The sequence below is a fragment of the Lepeophtheirus salmonis genome, chromosome 1 (assembly GCF_016086655.4).
Source record: "Lepeophtheirus salmonis chromosome 1, UVic_Lsal_1.4, whole genome shotgun sequence".
Classification (NCBI taxonomy): Eukaryota; Metazoa; Arthropoda; class Copepoda; order Siphonostomatoida; family Caligidae; genus Lepeophtheirus; species Lepeophtheirus salmonis.
In genome coordinates this window covers 5,420,042-5,442,066 of record NC_052131.2, presented here as the reverse complement: position 1 = coordinate 5,442,066, position 22,025 = coordinate 5,420,042, and the positions used below count along the sequence as shown (strand labels likewise).

The 22,025-nt window shown below is 30.8% G+C and overlaps 1 protein-coding gene across 1 annotated transcript in view; it reads right to left on the bottom strand.

The window, feature by feature from the left end:
• The window catches only part of LOC121114981 (protein lev-9), a 129,533-nt gene that overhangs the window by 20,502 nt on the left and 87,006 nt on the right, over window positions 1-22,025 (bottom strand). The window contains exons 5-7 of the mRNA XM_040709123.2: window positions 18,491-18,682; window positions 7,876-8,052; window positions 4,164-4,337 (exon numbers count right to left, since the gene is read on the bottom strand). Coding sequence (XP_040565057.1) covers window positions 4,164-4,337; window positions 7,876-8,052; window positions 18,491-18,682 — 543 coding nt within the window. The remainder of the gene's footprint in view (window positions 1-4,163; window positions 4,338-7,875; window positions 8,053-18,490; window positions 18,683-22,025) is intronic.

Sequence of the window (22,025 nt, the reverse complement as noted above, 5' to 3'; positions counted from 1 at the left end):
ACCTTTCCTCCAAGAAGAAACAGAAAAAAAAGGCCCAAATTGGAAGTTAGCTCATTCTTTCCAACTCTAAAATTGTTACTCAATTATTGTTGAGAATTTTTCACACCTTAACAAGAAAACTAATTCTTATACACAAACAATGTTTCAATGCAATGTTTATAATGATTAATAATTTTCTTAAAAAAATCATCCTAGTATGAACACGCTATCTTAAAGATAGCCCATTAAAAAGATTTTATTTATATTTATCTGGTTTATGTTTAAATTCTATACTAAAACGATCTACTATAATTATATAATAGGTAAATTTCAATAGCCAAACCTCATCAAAATATAACATTTGGAAAGTACTGATTTTGGTAATTTTCATAGCATTTATTTTGATTAATTGACATTATTCCTTCTTCACCCATAATGAAGATTGAAGATAGATACTAAGATTAACTTGCTAATCCACTCCTTCCTGTGCTGTACTCATAGGCATAATTCCATTTTTTTTATTCATATGTAATATACATCCTCCCTGTTTCAAATAGTATAATAATTCGTTTTGTGGATTTTTTTATTTTTTTGTTTTATTTTCGAATCTACAACCGATCCCTTCAAAAAACAATTTGAGAAACGTTGAATCGATCTTATTTTATGAAAAAACACAAACTTGCCCCCCCAGAGCTCAGGAATCTGAATGAAATATAGCCCTTCTTTCGTAACTCAAAATTCTGAAAGACTTTTATTTATGTCTAAAATATGTATCCGTCTTGTTTTTGAAATAAATGAGTTTTTGTCAATGTTTTTCTAAGAGGGATGTTCATCTCAGACACTAAAAAACTCATAAATTGTTTTATTTATATAGAATATAATCCTACGGACGCACCTGTTAATACTTTTCTCATATATCTTATTTGCAAAAATAAATCATTGACATATTTATGGGGAAATTTAAGGACCGGTCCTAAGACTGGACAATACCAAATAAAAAGAGCCTGCATAACAGTATTCATCACTAGTGCTTAGTGTTTCATTAAATGTATTAACACATGGTTGAAAAGTCCAGGGCTTAAAAAAGAAAACACGGTTAAACAACATAAGAACATGTTAAAATAAAATAAAGTCTGACTTCTCACTGACGTTCAGTTAGCAGAGGGCATTGAGTACGCCCCAGGGACTTTCCTCCAGCCCTTTTCAATGCCCTTTCAACAGTTGATGTCGACGTTCCCATCTTTCTGGCCATGTCGGCAATGGACCTGTTGGGAGTCCTCTTGAACACTGCCTTTACTTGCCTTGTTGAGACAGTGGGCTTCCTGCCAGCCCCAGGGGAATGCTTGAGATCACCCCCAGCCTCCAAGCGCTTGGAAACGTTGTAAATTGTCTTCAATGAGGCCCCAACCTGTTCCTTAATGTTGTTATGAGGCACTCCCGCTCGGAGGAGGGCTGCAATTTCGATCCTCTTTGTTTCCTGATTGGACATGGTCTCACGTGTGGAAGCTGTTACGCTCTCACAGGAAGGATTTTTGTTTATTTCAACAGTAACAATACGAAACAATCAGATTCGTTGCCACCAAACCTCTTAAAAAGTATATTTACATCATCGGTAAATAATTTTGCACGGCCTGGTAGTTTACATTTTAAGAAATTGTTTGTGGGATCCTGAGAAAGAATCCCTAATAGGTACCATATTTACATCAAATGAATACTCTACTCAATCAATCAATCATAGTGTTTCAACTTTTATAGTACATACATTATTGATAAATACAGGAAATTATATTAATGTATGTAAAATGTATGTCCAGATAAAAAAGATGGTAGTATATATCAAAGATTGAAGGACATCGATGTCCATAGATTACCCAGTATGTCTGTAAATAGTAGTTTCCTCATTATTTCTTTCTTATTTTCTCCTCTCTCTCACACACACACACACAACCACCACCAATTATTCAAGAAATCACGTATAGAGGAGAAAATAAATGAGAAAAAGTGTAGTAGTTAGTTAGTTAGTAGGAGGTGTGTGTGAGTGAGTGAGAAGGGGGAAGAGGGGGATAATATATAAAAAGGGATTTCTCAAGGCCATAGATAAAATTTCAGATCCCAGACCCCCTTTTATAATATTATACAAATGTATATTGTACATATATTCAAATATCTATTACAGTCTATGTTGGATCCGTTTAAAAAAACTAAAAAGACCGCAGTTTTGTCAGTCCTTGGACACGTACTTATTGGTCTTTTATGGTAGATACAACAGCTGAAACGATCTAGCTCAATGGACAACCCACTGAGGATAAATTATTCACTTGAACTCAACGTGCGTAGGTTCACGCCCTGGACGTTCCTAGATAAGGAAATATACTTTATTCATTTGGACTTCAAAGACAATTCTTGGGTCAGACGGAGTAACTATAATACTTACTTATACTTAATCAGTGCAACCCCATCTGACCAATTAGATGAACATTAAAATAAATTAAGCCGTTAATAACTATGACCTTATGAGCTGTTTAACATAACTCATTTCAAAGAGACAAGATATTTTAAGTTTAAAATGGGAGGTGTGCGGCTATAACATAATTATGTTCAATTTTAGATTCTTGAATTTCTAGCTAGGAGTGAGGAAAAATAAAAGGATAGCTCGTAGGTAATGATAAACTAATCACACCTATAAAAAGAAGACTGAAGGGGAGGGGGGAGACGGATTAGAAAACAGATACAACACTAATTACAGGGCATCCCTGATTATCATCTCCAAATCTTGAAAAATACAAAGTTTTTTATGATTTAAGGATTTCATAAATCGTTTTGTTAACTCTTGACTATACATATGCCAAGGGACGGTTTTATAGGGGGACTTGTACGGCATGTAATTTGGGAAAAATATATATAAACGATTAGAAGTATTTTTATAAAAATACAAACAAACGCCCTCTCTGGATATTATTTGGAAAAGTCCAAATATAGTCAAATTTTGAAATAAGAAAAATACACTTATGTATAGTCAACTTTCTGTGAGATACAAATTTTTTACAATATAAAATACTACACATATAATAAACACAAAGTAAAAACTCCACATAAAGTTTAATTTTCTTCCCTTCTTTGGTTTTAACTTCACAGTGATTCATAAGAATGAGGATTTTTCCTTTTTCTCTTTTTTTATGTAGAAGTCGTGGTCTAGCTCCAACATTTTTTAAATTTAAAATTTATTTTTAAATTCATTTCAAATTACTTTTTAGTATATACAGATACATTTCATAAGTGACTCCCGTTTTTACAGCTCACAATTTTCGACACTTTTTATTCCTTATGTCCCGCTCCATTCTCAATGATGGATTCAATACGAAGACGAACAGAAACACAGCAAGCATTGATGAAGTCCGAGGACAAGTTGTTCCGTTCCTCCGTGATCACTGCTTTAAGGGCATCGACACTCGGGTCAGAAGTCTTGTTCGTTTTGCCCTCCAAGATGCACCAAACAGCTAAGTTCAGGAGGTTCACGTCAGGTGAGGACGAAGGCAAGAATTCTGCCGACCAATAGGCAGCCATGCTCTCCCTACTGAAATGTTGCACCTCCTTGGGTGTGTGCCTGGGCGCTGTCTTGTGTCAACACGTAGTTGTCCCTGGAGAACGTACTTTTCAACCGTGGCAAGTCATGATACTTCAGGACCTTGAAGTAAACATCCTTGTTGACTTTTTAGTTGGCCTTGAGGAAAAATAGAGGCATCTTGTTGCTAGAAATTCGCCATTTTTTATATTTTTACTACCTGAAGGGGAAAAACATGTTGAAAGCGACCCAGACAATTTTACAATGTATACGAGGCCGATATATTCCAGACCTAATGCCAAGTGGCTACTACCTGTTTCAGACTATGACCAACCTGCTTGGGGGTTCAAATTTTGCCTCAATAGAGCCCTGTGGAAATTGGTTGTTCGAGTTTTTTTTGTCTATAGGGACTAAACCTTCTACGAGGAGGGATATATGAAGTCAGTTTCTCGTTAGCAACAAGTTATTGAAAAGAATAGAGCATACTTGACTGAAATTGTATGATTGTGACACTTTTTAAATAACATTGAAATTAAGGGGAAAATGCAAAGTTACTTTTCCCCAAAACTAATATATATTGGGGAACTTCCCAAAAAATGAACCTGACTGGTTTTATTATTACCTTTACAATGCGGCTCAGTTCCTGTCCATTGCTTATTTCGTTCACATCTTCTTACAGAATCTCCAATGAGCATGTACCCATAGTTGCACTCATAGGATATGAGAGAATTGTAGGAGACGGAGGCATAGACGGCTCGACCGTTTATTGGATTTTGAGGTAATGGACACTGTATAGCTGAAATATAAAAGAGATTGTTACAAATATTACAATTTAGTAGAACGGGTCCGTCCTTTTTTTTTCGAATATTTTTATGCGTGTAATAAATATAATTTAGTTAATATACAATTTAAAGAAATTTCCATTTAAAAAAAAATATATATATAGAAATATGTGACCCGTCAACGTAAAGACAACCTAAAATATGTTTTCTCAAAATTAAGAGTGGTTTACATATATGCAAGGCTTATAGAAATACAAGATTAGACCAACGTGCAAGCAATCTATTCCGTCAGAATTTGTTATTTGATATATTGTACCAACTGCTGGGAAAGACAAACAAATTTTGACGTCGTGGAGTATAACAAGAGTACATTAACAGCATTTAATACTAGAAAGAATATCAAAGTTAAAAGAAATACAAGATTATATCATTACACTTTTCCGACTGATGTTTGACTTCCACCACGCAAGTAACGTCAAAGGGTATAACTGTTTGACTGCTACTGTTGGAGTACCGGTGTTATAATCTATGAGGTCAATATCTGTTCGTCTTCTCTAGCAGTCGGTACGGTACATCAAATTGAAATTTCAGGCAAGCTCAATCGCATGATTGCAAGACCTTCTATTTGTATTAACCTTGCATAAATGTATTTTTGTACGAAATAGAACCGTTAATAACTATCAACAAATTATTTCTATTAACATTTTGAAAGCATAAAAAATTGCATTTCAAGTAGCCTAAATTGATTATCATTACATAACAATGAGAAATTGACAGATTTTATATAATAGGGAGGATATTTGCCCCAAAATTGGGATCATTTTCTCGCCTTAATTATTCTTCAAAATTTATTTGGCACTAACTCTACGCAATTTGTGAATTTGCCAATTATAGGTGATTTGACGAATCAAACTTAATCCAATTAGAACAAATATAAAATTGAGCGTAAAATTTTGATGGAGTTAGTTAGTTTTATTGCAACTTGCCAACTGGCAGAAGAAAAGGCAAAAATTACATTTAGAAACATTCAAATTGTTCCCAAATATGAAAATTTTAATCAATAATTATTTGTTAGAATTACTAAGAATTTATTAGCAATTCTTAATTTGAATTAAATCATTCAATATCAATAGAACTTTTTATATTATTGAGAAAACGCTGTGAGATCAATTATGTTCTTCGGTTCGGCACAGCAATCAAATTAGATGATTAAAAAGTGAGAACGGTTTGGATCAGAATACAATTTTTTGAACCGAATTGTAGTACTAGAACATTTATTCATCGACAAATGTACACTTAAAGGGCTATCATGAACGCAAAAATTTCAAAGTTGCATTTAAAAAGAAAAGAAAATTCTATAATAATAAATTTCTCTCCGACTTCCTGCTTATGCAAATATTAGAAGGCACCAAAGCTTATTGTGCTCTGGAAGACAGGAAGTTGATTTTATACAAATATATTTATTCTCAAGTTAAACTTTAATATTTTTAGCAGATATAAACTTAGTATTGGTTTAAAAATTGCCCTATATAACAAAATAAAAAAGGTTTAATTCAAACGGAAATCTTTCGTCTAAAATACAGAAAAATCTATACTCCATAAATATCTTTTGAGAGGTATTAATTTCTGGATATTTTGTGTTCATGATTCGAAGTGTATAAAATATGACTTAAAACGGGTGCTGGATTCTATCTATTTGCCAAAATGATTTTATTTATTTTACTATCCTATTATCCTTATTTTGTCATTTTTGAGGAGGGAACATCTAAATATAAAGTGAGTTTGTTCAATGATGATTTGTTTGGGAGTTATAAGTGTGAGTATTTGTTGAATCAGAGTAGAATGGAGGATCAACATCTGTTAGAACGTCATGACAGCTAGGATGCTCGACTCCAAGTTTATTTAATTCTTCACTTCTTCTCTCGTCACAGCTCTTTTAAGCTGCTCTAATGAAACCTCATGACAGGAAACTGCTCTCTTTCCAAGCATTTTTCAAATTGTTAGAACAACCATCATTGATTTTCGGTTTCATTTTTTTAAACTTCTCCAAAATACACACGATTTTCATCACTAGTTTTTTTAGCATACCGACAGATCATACGTTATACAACTTTATTCATGATACACCTTTGTAAATATACATAAATTAAGAAGGAAAGAGAGAGAGAAAGGGGGAATAACTTCAAAGTCTTCAACATCTTAAATCCGTTTAGAAGAAAAATAAGTTTCTTCTTCTTCCTCCCGTCCCCCCTCATGAACATATCACATAATATTTAAAACTTTTTTTAATGTTATAAGTTATAACTATTATTAGTAGAAGTACATATTACAAAGTCAATTTGACAAAAACAAATTTAGTTATATATTTTTGTTCGTTCATGGTATTATTATGTAGTTACTTCGGTTTATATACATAAATACCATGAAGTAATCATATATATATCTACATATATACAGCAAATGTATGTAAGCTATTAGAAGAGTAGGGGTACTCCCCCCCCCCCTTCACTTTACAACTCCTCCCTCCTTCGTGCTTGTCTCATGGTTGTTGTTTAATAGTAGCTTACAATGTATAGTTTGCATAAATGATATTAAAACACACATTTGGGTGGGCCAAAGGAAATTAGAAAATTATAGTGTTTTTTATATTACAAATTATGATTATTATTATGGCTTAAACATGTCTCCTCCTCCCATTTCCTCTTTTATTTTATTTTAACATAATTGTCTTATCTGGGGGTGTTTAAATTATTTATCCGCCCTGAAACTGAAATATCTTTGTTTTGCAGAAAAAAAGTCTATCAATGTCATTTTCCTTACCGTTTTTTTACTCACTTGAGTCATAGATCCTTCTTCTTATACCGGGTGGTTCATTGAAGTCTGAATACTTAATAATTCTATCATTAATCAATGTTGAGTGATTGAAATTAATTTATATTTAGAAATGTTAAGACATAAACAATTAGTTAGAAAACAAAACAAAGCTAAGCTCTTCAGCTCATGTACAATTTAAAAAAAAGGAAGCTTGAACGTGATCAACAAATTTCCGATTTTAATGGACCACTCGGTAAAAGGGAAACACCGGAAATATAATTTGAAGCTATTTTTTTTTCTGATTCAAAAGATATGTTTCTGAATTGCAAAAAATGCCTTGCTCGTATCACAATTGATCCTTTCTTTTGAAGTCCAATTAATTCCTACTTTTAGATTATAATGACAAAAATTATAGTTTGTCGTAAAGTGAAGACTAAATATTGTGTTCTAAAGGTATTTCCCATGTTTTTAAGTTGAAATCAATCTTACACGATTACAACACACCATATTAATCAGAGGAAATTTTTTTGATGACTTGTCTAATCTCTTATCTACAATCTACAGATTAAAAAATATATTCTCCAACTTCTATTTTAGATAAATGAATTCATGATTCATATTACTAAAATTTCAAATTTAAGGTTAGGATATCCATGCACGCAAGGGAAGTTCTCGTGTCAGGATTTGAAGGGGAGTCACAGAAGGTTAAACAATATATATATATAATCATTTACTTACGAACACATTGCGGAAGCATTCGTGGACTCCATGAGCCATCTGCTTGACAGTATCGATGTTGCCGTCCTTGCAGTTCATATCCTGCACGACATTGATATGAGATACGACAACCAAAAGTTTGACATTTACGATCCACGTCTCCGTTGAGCACTTCCTCCGGCTCACTGCATTTGATTGCTGAAACGAAGAAAAGCAAATTAGTGTTTGTGATCTATGAGATTTAAGGGCAGCATATTATTTCTTGTAAAAGTAAAGGAAAATAAAACAATGGAATTTTAGTTTTTAGCTTGATGTAAAGTTGATTTTGTATTTACCACCCTTTTTTTTAAATAAGTATGTCCTACACTCTGGACTAGGCAGCAAGTGATTACAATCTATTCTTGTCTATGGTCAATACGGTAGGGGGGTTCAAATTTGGCCTCAATAGAGGCCTGTGAAAATTTTGGCCAATAGGAACAAGTTCTTATACGAGAAGGGTATAATGAAATCGGATTCTCGTGGGCAACAAGTTATCAACCCCTAAGGGCATAGTTACCTCAAATTCGATGATTTTAACGCCTCATATAAAGCATTGAAATAAAGCAAAAATACGAAATTACTTTTTCCCCAACCAAATATTATACATGCCAGAGTTGTTCAAAACTCATTTCATGCGAGTTGAGGTCAATTTGGAGTCTTTTAACTAATTTAAAAAATTAGAAACGATCGTATTTTCCTCATGGATCTATTGCAAAGCATCAAAACAAATTAAGGAAAGGAGCCTGTTTGCTTGATGAGATGTCCTTGCTATTTGAAATCTCCTCACGCCTATCAATACCTCTTTTTAAATATCATGGATGACGTCACTTTATCAGTTTCAAGCAATTTTTACTATTTGCAGAATTGTGAATCTATAGAAACTCCGTTGTTAGTTATAAATATCCTCGGCCAACATATTTTGGAAAAAAATGCTCATGTGGTCATTGTTTTGACAATGGGCTCATAAATTGATAAATACACCTTAATCAGTGTGCCCGCAGGAGGTGGGCTAGAGGGTCTCTTGCCCCCCCCCCCCTCCAAAAGGAATTTTTGCTCTTTACTAGAATGTTTAATAGTTTATTTTTTTTCAAAAATTTAATATTTGATATTTTATTCAATTTTATAATTTTTTTTCCAAAAAAATAAATTTCTGTGAATAGCTCTAAATTTTGTTCTTTCACAAACTTTAACTTTTTAGAACAGTTCTAAATTTTTGAATTTGACATTTAATTTTTGGAAACAACTGTATATTTTTTAATCTTTTGACAAAAATATTTAATTTTTGAGAATAACTATCGATTTTCTATATTTTTTCCAAAAAAATATAATTTTTTGTGAATAGCTGAAAATTTTTGTAATATTTTTGAAAAAGTTAATTTTTTGTGAATAACTGTGGATTTTTGAAATATTTTTCGAAAATATTTAATATTTGAAATTTTTTTCTAAAAAAATTTAATATTGGGAATTTAATTTTTAAATTTTTTTTCCAAAACTTTCATTTTTAGAATTTTTTTGGTACAAAATCTAAAACAAATTATCCTGCAGACACCCCCCTACTAATAAAGCTTAAGTCATCTTAACTCTACTGACTCAAGTCATCATTTAAATTCAAACAAATGAAAGGATAAAGTGACGCGTAAATAGTAATAATAGTTTGCAATAAGTAATGTTTGGAGTCCTATTATTCAAGTTTGAACTTTTTAACTTTGAGTCTAAGTCGAGTCTCAAAATGCAGGCACTAATACATGCCTCCTATGACCTGGTTATGTAGCCATGGCTAACATGCAGAATTCATTACTTTAAAAATAAATATTACATATTCATTGAACACCATGCAAAAAAGTATTTGATCTCAGTTACGAGTCCAACATGTATACAACATTTTAGAGTCTATGTTTATATTTTTCATAATATTAAAGCCCAAGTATCTTAAAAAGGTTATTCATCCGCAAACTATTTTAGCTCATGTTCATATAGTGCAGGCATATTTAATTAAAAGTAGAACTGAGTCAAATTTCTAGCAGGTATATTTACATCAGCATGGCTTTGAATTTGATTGATTACATTTATACCATATGTAACGTCAGAGAAAAAGCTATATCGACTATAGGAACCATATATATCAGTAAAAAAATGATTTACTCCATCTAACGTAGGAATCTTCGTTGAAGTCCATATACCTAAAGTATATTTCCTTCTCTAGGAACGACAGAGGCGCGAACAAATAGAAATATACCAAGCATGGGTGCCTCTTTTGAGCCTGGTCAGGCTCAGACAGGGGTACCGATATTTGTGTGATCATATAAGTGGGCTTATTCTAAGACAAAAAAAAATAACTATAAATAACTACAAGCACGAGATGTCTGTCAAATGAAAGAAGCAAGCAGCTCAAAAATTATAGTTTGGGCATTCTACTGATGAACTTGAAATCATTAGCATTCCCATCAGTTTCCCTTCAGGATATCGGGGTTGGATCCATTAAAATCTCTATAACATTGTGGTATCCATATATTTAATTTTTGCTTTCAGCTTTGCTGTTGCTTTCCCCAATTTTGAAAAAAAAGAGAATGTGTGACGTGCACGAAATCTTATTAAGCGTACCCTCCGTAATTTTCAGGAAATTGTCAGTTTTAGTAGAGTTGAGTTGTACTCCAATCGGATATCAGATATAATATCAATAGCTTTAATGGATAAAGATTATATACTCGTAATAATAGATATATTAAGAAGCTCCTTGAAATAAAATAAAATTGAGTATATATTATTATAAATATCTAAGTATATATTTTCCTACTTTTTAGTAAAATGAAAAATGACTCTTCTAATTTAAAGAGATAACCTTGTAGATATTTTATTCTTTTTTGTTACATCATATACTGTTATACATAACCTAATACCATTAGCAGCATCAAAAAAGAGTAAATTCAACATGACAGAGCCTCAAATCCATTATTTATAACATATACGGGTATACAGTATACCTACCTATAATTAAATATATTTGTATATCCAAGTAAAAGATGAAGATAAGAAACAAACTAGTCATATCTGTCAATCAACCTCAATTTACTTTTTGACGATCTTTACAATTTAAAACCATTTTAGCCTCTCCTGTTTTTGGGTGAATATTTTTTGTACTACACTAGAATTTTTTCTGCTGAGGAAAATTAAAAACTGACTTTGACAAAGTTCGAGGCCTCTCAATTTAAATTTGACGTAGTAGAGATAATTTTTTTTAAAATAGTATTTTTTGGGTCGAAATTGCTTATTTTTTGGCTTCTTGTTCCAGTGTTCCAAATATTATTCTATACGTCAAACATTATCCTATGAAGGTTGTTCGAAAAGTCCGTGCAAAATCGGAGAGATAGTGCTAATGTTGGTAGTATCTCCTGAAAGAACACAGACCAACTTTCACCCAGATCGGTTTTTTTTTTTTTCTGTTTGGCATTCGTTTGAATTTAGGAATCGACTAAAAAAAGAAAATGGTGACTTTCTTTTGGATTCGCAAGAAATAATCATCATTGACTATCTGGAAATTGGTAAATCTATTACATGTGCATATTATTCATCGTTATTGGACGATTTAAAAACCAAGTTGCAAGAAAGACGCCCACCATTAGCGTACGCTTTAGCAGTTGTGGTCGCAAAATTAATAGAAATAGGGTTCAAATTTGAGATGACCACAACACTTGTTTTCACTCTTCTGTCATCCATAATCCTATCATGGATATTATTAATGACTTCTAAAGTCGTAACTTCAACAGAATGTTATGCTTCACATGTGTCCATATTGCCACTTGGATAATTTTGAAACCACTTATAAACTCATCTAATTGAAGGTGCAGAGTCTCCAAAAATTTTATATAGCTTCTTTTTTTGAGGCGTTTTGCCTTTTCATAAAGTAATGGTTAATCAACCCACGCAATTCTTATTCGTCCATTTTTAGAAAAGCACTCCACTTCGTCAATTCAAACGAATGCCGAACAGAAAGAAATAGACCAAGCTGACTGAAAGTTGGTGTGTATTCTTCCAAAGATGTTACTAACCAAACATAACTTTGATCATAACATTTCTCCAACTTTGCATGGACTTTTCAAAAGACCCTTGCAGTACAATTTTTGAGCATAAAATAATATTTGGAACGCCGGAAAAAGAAGTCAAAAAATAAGCAATTTCAAAAAAGAAACTTCAAGTTATAAATTTTTAATAGGTTTGATACTTTAGTTACAATAATCTCCTGCCACAAATTTGAATATTAACCAATAATTGAAATAAAGTTTGTCTATAAAATATTGTACGATTTCACTGTTAACACACCACATATTTGTACGTGGTTTTAAATTTTGTACATGTGCGTATATATTTATAACCATGTTTGCATATGAATGTATATTAATTATGCCAAAGTAATGCCCTTTCTTTTCGTCTAGTAAATACTTTGCATGCCTTTTGTACTATCCTACAACCATTCACATTTCTCATTCCATTCCACATTCGTGGAGCGTTATTCCTTATTATTTATTACTAATTATATACATATACATATATAAATATATGTATATATAGGTACATTCATACACCATAATTTTAGGAATAGTATAAAATATAATAAAGTGTTATGTAACCATAAATGAAACTAAATGAACGAGATCCTGTTTTCCCAAGTTTTACAACAGAGGTGTCCATAGAATCATATTTTTTTTTTTTTTTTTCAAATCCAAAAGTTTAAAAAAAAATGAACAATTTATTTTATTACAAAAAATTAATTTTTTGGAAACAAATTTCAAAAATTAATTTTATTACAAAAAATTTTAAAAATTAAATTTTTTACATATCAATTACAAATATTAATTTTTTTTTTCAAAAATTGTTTCAAATATTTAATGTTTTACAAAAAAATTGAAAATTCATAGCTATTTACAACAATTTTTGAAATTTTTGGAAACAAACTTCAAAAATTAATTTATTAACAAAAAAATTTCAAATAATATATTTTTTGATTGAAAAAATTTCAAAATTCACAGCTATTCACTAAAAATTAAATGTTTTGGAAACAAATTTTCAGCAATCCGTAACTATTCTCAAAAACTTAAATTTTGTTGAAAAAATTTCAAATTTTTTTTTCTTTAATAATTTTAGAAAATTAAATTTTTGGAACAAAAATTTCAAATAATAAATTTGGAATAAAAAGCAAAAACTCCTTAATTTTGGGAGGAGGCTACAGCCCCTCCAGCCCACCTTTGCGTACAACCTGTACACATACACAAAATTCCTAGAAAATCCTGTATTTCATTATTATAGTGATGGGCAGTTGACATATTTTTCTGGTGTGATTGCGTATTTTATCGTTATACAAGCCCCAGATCCATCAAAAAGTTACTGGTTTATCACATTCTATTTAAGTTTTTAATTCTAAAATGTGAGACCTGTTGTCTATAAAAAACACACCCATTCACTCCGGTGCGTTTGCACGTGACGTCACAATTTTTGATGTCGTCCTTTTTTTGACTCCTTCACAGCCTAGTTTTATTATATCGAAAATCCTTTTTTCATCAATATTTAGAACAATAGTGTACTATTGGATGTTAAAATGGTAACAGCGAATAGAAAGACTTAAACTTTACTGTCTATTAAAGTATTATCTCTCCATTACCTTATTTTTTATTAATCGGGGCCCTACTAAAAATCTGTTATAATATCATTATTCAATCTTATTTCTGTATTAAAGAGAAAAGTCATTTATTATAATAGAAAGAATTACATATTTTTTCCAACTATCCTACTTTTCTCGTTACCTTTATTATATCACTCAACCTTTTTTACAAAAAAAAAACTAGAAAAAAGCCCGAAATCATCTGGTCGTTAGCCAAATAAGTCAATCATACCAACTGTTATTTATTTTTTAAGTACTCCCAGACTATCATTGACATATTATTTATATACAATTTTTATGACGTATGAAGTCAGAGGAGGGAATTCAGGGCTGACAACAAAATACATCTGGTATTCTTGCGTTAGTGAAATAGCACCGTGTGATCCTTCAAAAATCCTTTTTAGGAATTATATTACAACTATTTTGATTTAACTCATAAATCCCTTTTTATCGTGGATATTGAGTAGAATTTAATGAAATTGTTTTTTGGTTTTTTTTTCATAAATCTAAATAATGGAGTTTTATCGAGGTTTATTGGGAATTTGTTCATTCTTATGTAGTAATAATATCAACTTTGAGCCCCCAAGACGGAATAGATCATTGAGAATATAAGGTTATATGTATTATTTTTTCTTTATATTAAAAAAAAACATAAAAATTAAAATATTTTCTTATAACGGGATTACTAAAAAAAGTTCCAGGATCCCGCTCAATGACAAATTCCCTGGAAATAAGAAACCCTCATATATATATTAGTTTAGAAGAAGTTGCATACACTTCTATGTTTATAAATGCTTTCTCCATATTTTTGAAGAAAGAGTAATTAATTATGATGAAAAAATAATTGCAATTATAATATGTTTTGCATTTGTCCTTCATAATGGCATGCAAAAATGTCAAAATTCCTTTGCAAATACATATTTTGTAAAATATGTATTTTTAATCATTTAGAGACGTCAATTTTAGTCTAAAAAGTGGACCTTTTTTTTTTGTTGCGTACAATAATGCTGAGGTGTAAAAATGGGTGAAATCCAAGTGAGCGTGAATTTAAAAGAACAGTATGTGGTATGTTGATAAATAGAGTTATAAAAAATATATCCTGCCGTCATGCTAAAAAAAAAGACAGGGAAAAGGTATTAGGTTGAGGAAAAAGTAATTATGTATTTCCCGCCTTTTTTTAAAAAACTAAGTATATCTTTTCCATTGTTGTTCACATCGCGTAATGGGATGAAGTATTGTAAAAGAATGAATGTATACTACAAACACTTTTGGGACTGTATTGCAAGTTCAGTGGATCGTCAAATCTTTAGATCTGAAAAAAAAGACATTAGCCATATTTTCTATTTTTATTACTTGAAAGGGATAAATGAATTGAACGCAATCAAGAAAATTTGCAATGTATACGAACCGATACTCTTACGGTTCGTTTTGCACAACAGTCGTTCGAGCATCTTTTCTCCTCCTAAATACTTCCCTCTACTTTGAATAAATCGACCGTTTGAAGCAAGGGATCGGACAGAAGCAGCCAGTATTGGTGAATAGGAGACAACGAGACATCATCAAGACAATGCCACACATATCTTTGATGATGCGCCAGAATCTCCCCGTACTCGGATGGGAAGTTCTTATACATCCATTCTACAGTCTTGACCAAGCACCAAGTGACTACTGTCAGTTTTTGTCTATGAACAACACGCATGGGGGTACAAATTTGGCCTCAATAGTGGCCTTTTAAAAATTGTTGTCCAATTTTTTTGCCAATGGGGCAAGGGATTCTACAAGAAAGCATTATGAAGCAGCCTTCTTGTTGGCAACAAGTTATTAAATAGAACAGGTCATACTTGGTATAAATCAGATGATTGTAACACTTGTTATAAGTCATTGAAATAAAGCAAAAAATACGAAATTACTTTTTCCCCTTTCATATTATTTATTCATTTGTGTATTAATTATTTTTTATTCTTGAAGAGAAAACATCTCAGTAAGGAGTTGTCACCAGTAATAATTGATATCTACCTCAGTTACTCATTAACGACTTGTAACTAATAAAAAAAAATGCCATTACCTTTATTAATAAATCCACTTGTCATTTTTTTTATTATCACATTTATTCGTTTTAGAAATACTCAATTCTAAAATAATTGTAAATACGATAAAATAAACTTCTTAAAAATTGTTTTTCAAATGCAAACGTTGAATTTCTGAACTGAATAGCTTACAATCTTGATATTTTTGTAGCATAATATTTTTTAATATGATTGTAATAATAATATTTTTATTTATACAAATTATTTTCTGATTTAGCGCATTTTATATTATCCTTTTTCTTATTTAAAACTGGATCAGTGACCCTTACATTATTTATCAACTCTTAAACAATGAAAAGTTGCGTGATTATGAACACATCAATATGTGACGTCTTTTTTCTATTAATAGCGCTGATAAATTGGTGCACTTAACTCAGAAAATTAACTTATAATTAAAAGTGAAAGGAATTAATTAACTAAAAGTTCAAAAAAAAATATTTTAGTGGCATGAAGTTTGTTTTTTAGACTAAAATCTACCTAATTGAGGAGTAATACTTTCTTAATTTTTGTACAATTACTAAAAATGTAGACACCCTAGAGGTCGCATTTCTTATTTCTGGCAACATAAATTGAAATTTGGAGACACTTTTCATCAAAGAAAAAGAGCCTTGGTCATTTGGGAAAATTGAAAGGCTCTTTAATTAAAGCAAATGTATTAATAATTAATGGATTTAATTAACAAATTAATTAATCCGCTATATCCACTCTTCTCAATTAAAAAAGAGTATTCTACAAACTAACCATTAACTATACTAATAAGTTAATGTACATTGGGGTATTAATTATAACATAAGAGGTCTAATGACCATGTCATAGATGTTGGTAAAAGCTGCAAGACACTTCTTTTTCTATTTTGGAGTATAAAATAAATATAGGGGAGTCATTGCAACAGTCCCTTTTTTGGGAAAAAAAAAAAATTGCAATATAATTGTCTAACATAGGTAATAAAATTTTTTTACTTAAACTAATCCAATTTGTCAACTTTTCATTAAGATTTTTGATAAAAACTGATTTTTAGAGCTTAAAGTATTTTGTTTTTTTGTAATGAAATTGCCGGTTTGTTAATTTTCATAAAATAACAAATACCATTTGAATCATTGTTTTTTTTTGCTATCAGTTGCAACTAATGTTGCAATTATCCCCGCATGGATTACTCATCTTTGTAAGCCTATGTATTTACGCTTCACAGCAAGTATGTTTGTAGGCCTTCAATATGTTTATAAGAGTAAATTTATCCCAATATATAATGTAAATTTGATTATCTCTTAGTAATGACTCAACATCATGAAATATATAGCTTTTTATATCTTTATTAATTTGTAGCTCAAGTACTATTTTAATATCTTGCAACCTTCCTGACTACGTGGGCAGTTGCTATAGCTACGGGTTTTATTCACATGTGATTTGTGTAAAAACTACTGACTTGTGTAATTTTTAAATATATCAATAGGAAACATAAGGTAATATTCATTTAATTTTAGCATGGTTGATTCTAATCAACATGGGTAATTGCAGGTATGTTATTAGAATTTTTCCTTTGCGGGAGAGGGGTGGGGCGAGGGCTTTTGACAATTTTACAAAATGTTATCTGTAATCACTTAATTTTTAAGAAAGGCAAAATGTTTTATATACACAATTTTAGCAAGTCACTATTTGCTTAAAATAAATTTCACAAATGATCTTTGTACAAATCCAAAGTTTATTAAATAATCTTTTGAAAGATATATTTGACAACAATACTCTTAATTTTAAAGTTGTGACGAAAAGAAGTTTTTTTCAACAAATTTGACATCAAAATTTTAGTGAGGGAATCTTTTTCAAGTTTTTAATTGTATTTTCTAAAGATATCTTGTTTCCTGAAATCTGGTGAATATTTTATTTTGTCCCTTTTAAAAAAAATTAATTATTAAATTTGACGTTGATAGTAAAAAACTATCAAAGATTTATCAAAAAGCATTTTTCCCCAAAAGGAAAAATCCTAGTAACGGGCCCTACGACGTTAATGTTATGTCGGTTTTTATTTAGGATCGAGTTCCAATCTGATCCGGTCCCATCAGTTACTGTCCCCATTTTCGGTCCCCAAAGAAGGTAAAATAGACGTCAGTGAGATTATTTTTCCTTTTTTTAATTATTCCGTTACATAATAACAAAAATTATGTAAATAACTAGGAATAATATATTTTATTTTGCCATAATAACATTTATTGCGAGAAATGTACAATAATCTTAATACATATCTCATATATATTATTTGATTCAATAAACAATCTAAAGACTGACAGATCTTATAGGTCCTATGGACACTAAGATCTGTCTTAATAGTAGGGCAGGTGTGGGTAATTAGGCCATGAACAAAAAGGGTTGCAATTGTCTTCCCTACGTAATCATATAGAAATAAGGAGAGTAGGGGGCCGAGGTTACATCTCTTTAATCATCCTCATCATCACCATCATAAATTCATTCTCTCAAATAAATGTATTAATAAATCACAAATAAGAAAGAAAATCGATTTTTGATTTCTTTTTCTAATCCTAGGACGCTGTAATTGTTTCAAGAACACATATTTTATTCTCTTTCCTCTTTTCAAAAGACAGGAGCCCTCACATTAGTGTGGATAATCACATCTATCATGAGCGTGTATATACAATTTATAAAGAATTACTAACCTGCCATTTTCTCTTCCCTAAACAAGAAACATTTTAAATCACAAAACCTCTTCATGTTGAGGCTTGAGGATTGTTCTTTGAATATTTCATAAAATAAATTGCAGCACATTGGTAATCCCTCTTTAACCCCCTCTTACTCACCCCCGAGTACATATGTATTGAGCTCTACTACATAGGTACATTATAATCACCTTTGCAAGTCACGTCTGGCCCGAACCATTGAGCCGTATCATTATATAAAAAGCATTTGGCATGTGCAAATCCCACAGTTAGATATCCAGGATAGCAGGAATATTTGAGAACCGTTTCTAATTGGAAATGATTTGTGTCAGGAGGACCATTATGGGTTGCGTGTTGTACCAGAGGAGGATTCATACAAAACACTGGAAAGAAATCAAATCAAAGTTATTTATATTTTATGACATGCAATATAATGTAGTGTATCTCTTTCTCTTGAATGAAGTACAAAACATTTATGTAGGTCATGAAGAAAAAATAAGTAAAAGTTCAGGATGTCTTTTTTCATGAATTGGGACAAACATAAAAACAGTTATAAGCCCTCCAAATGTAGTGCCCTACAGATTATTACTCTTCAACTTATGTGTGTTAATATGTATTTATAGATATTTTTTGATTCGTCTATTTTGGGCTCCAATAAAACCAAACTGTGTACTATCTAGTCACTGTATCAAATTAATAAATACGGTATTCAAACAAAAAGTTTAAACTCCTTCTTATTATACGTTGTGTGTCTTAGAAATTCGATCAAACACTAAAAGTTGAATTTTATATTCATTTTGTTTTCGTATGCAGTAAAAAATGACAGAAATTCAAGAAATCCCTTTCATATAATTTTTTGTATAATTTTGTTTGTGATTTTTCCTCACGTAATATAAATGGAGCTAAGACCATTGCATCAGAGTTATGAGAAACGCATAGATTATTATATTCGGTTAATTTGGGATTTGAGTCGGAAAATTTTGATTATTTATTTAATGACAAGAAAAGAATATAAATATATAGCCTAAAAAATATAATTTCATATTTGAGTCAGAAAAAATTAATGAACAAATGTGATTGAACTTTTTTGCTCAAGAAAAGTAAAAATATTACTTTCTAAAAAAACTTAATGAAATGAAATATCTACACAATTTATTAAAAATGCCGTAAGAAGGCTTAGCCTTTTCTAAGAATGGTCATTCAAAAACCAAATAAATTATTCATAATAAAATAACTTTTCATTTTAGAGTCTGAAAAAATGGGATCTCAAAAGAAAAATTGAAAAATAGATTTAACACCGAAGAATACCCTAGTGACTATCTTAAATATTAATTCATTGTATGTACTTTAATTATACATGTCTTGAGTGTATAATCATCGTCTAAAGTTTGTAGGTACGTATTTGAATGATCTTATAAAGGAACATTATATTCCATTTTTTTCTTGTAAACACTATTATAGAATTTCCCAATCACTAGCGAATGATGTTTTGTCATATAGATAAAATAGTATTTGGATTTGTGTACAAAAAGCACACTGTTTACTGTCTTTGTTTTCTAAACCTTTATATTTCATTCTTTATTTGCCAATAACGTCAGATTTAATAATTTGGATACAAATTTCCCAGAATCCAGAAAAATTACCAAGTTCTATATAAAAAAAGTCTGAGCCCTAGACAAAGAAATAAGCACTATGTGGTTAAAAAATTATTTTAAAATTTATTGAATTGGATTTTTGAAAGATTTAATGATCTTTTATGACATTTTTGAAAGATTTAATGATCTTTTATGACATTTTTGAAAGATTTAATGCTCTTTTATGACATTTTTGATTGAATAAAAACCAGGGCAAATGTATATAGCTTAAAAACAAAGCCATTTTTGTAGCTGACTTAGAAAAAAAGATGGATGTAAAAAGGTTACATGTTGCTACTTTCATCAACGCAGACAAAAACATTCTTGACATAATTGAATCGCTGAGGGATCCTGCGCTTTACACTTAGAAAAGAAAAAAGCTATTAAGATTGTCTTTACTCATAATGAACAGTCAAACTTGATTCTGAGACCACAAAAAAAAACATTTAAAGAAAATCCAAAGAGATCCTAGGTTAAACATGCGTAGATATAGTCTGGGTGCCCTCTCACCTCGAACAATTATGTTGAAGCAGCAAACTTAAGTATTTAAGATGTTTTTAGAAATATTTCATGTTTCAAAGGTACAGAAAACTCAATTTCAAACGTTTTTTGATTTTTTGAATTGAATTGTACCAGCCATAGTATTAATTTTATTTGTTCTTCTGGTATGGGAAGCCATTTAATAATATTAAGGTAATAAATCGGTAAAGTAATCGCTAGCTTGTATTCACATCTTTATTCTAAGATACTAGGTGTTGATGCACAAAATGAACCAATTTTCTTAGATAAAGGCTGTTGATTAATAGCATATTGGTGACTAAATGTATCTACAAAACTGAAAGCAGTTTTAAAAGTCTTGTAGTGTAAATATTGTGCAATAATGAATGCCAGAAAATATAAGGATTTGATCGAAAGAACTTTGGCCTCCACATAGGCCCAATCTTAACCCATTGGACTACTCCACAATGGTGGTAAATATTGTCCAGAGACTTCCAAACACGTAATAGTATTATTGAAGACCTGACGTAATCTGTCAACAAAGGATGAAAAAAAAAGGACAAGAAATATATTTATAAAGTTTATATGACTTTGTAGTCTAGCCTAGAAAGTATTATCGAGCCCAATGGAGATCCTATTAGTGATTAAGGACGCTTCATATTTTCTATTTCTACGAGCCTTAAGGATACGTTGATGGGATAGGCAACGGAAACGCTAATTAAATGCAGAAACCCGTATAACTTATACCCCTAAGGGTGGGATCTTTATCTATTAAAATCACGTTTGTTATAACAAAATGACCAAAACCAAAACAAGACTCTACAATAGTCTAGTAAATAATAGCACCGATTTAAAAAATGTCATTAAAATAGCCAGTCTTGTTAAGGGCATCCATGAAAATAAGATTTCTTTTTTATATAAAAAAGAGTAGGCCATATTTCCTCCTTATACTCTCCAGGACATCACATTCTGCATATATATTAAATTGGAGTGTCTATTGTATCTCCACAGAGTCTACATGATGCCTCTTCAACCGTTCCCATATTCTTTAGATGTTTTTATAAGGGAATATGCCCGGTAAAGAAGCCAATTATAATACTTATAAATGCTGTTCTGTTTTTAAAGATCATCCACTCCGAACTAGACCCTTCCAACAATAATTTTGCTTCTCTACATCTTGTTTCTTTGTATGTCAGCAGAATCAGGGTTAAGAAATCAATATTATGATGATGATGCGTTAAAATACTTTTACAACACGTAGTACATGGAGACGAAATAGATATTTCAATTGGCGGTTCGTCATAATCAGGCTGTATGTATTAGATTAAAAATTTCAGTCTGCTGCTTTGTCAAAGAATATAAAAACATACAGTCGTACCAGTAGATATGAGTACCCCAATTTACGATATCTTTTCGAGATATCAAGAGTTGGTAACAGGACGCAAAAGCCATTTCAAGATTTTAAAGTGATTGATTATAAGATAAATTGTTTTGACTAACGAGCTTCGTACATGAGCAAATTAAAGACGTATGTTAAGGTATAACTCTCTCTCTCTATATATATTTTTTTTTTTGTGGTATAAAATAGTGGTTC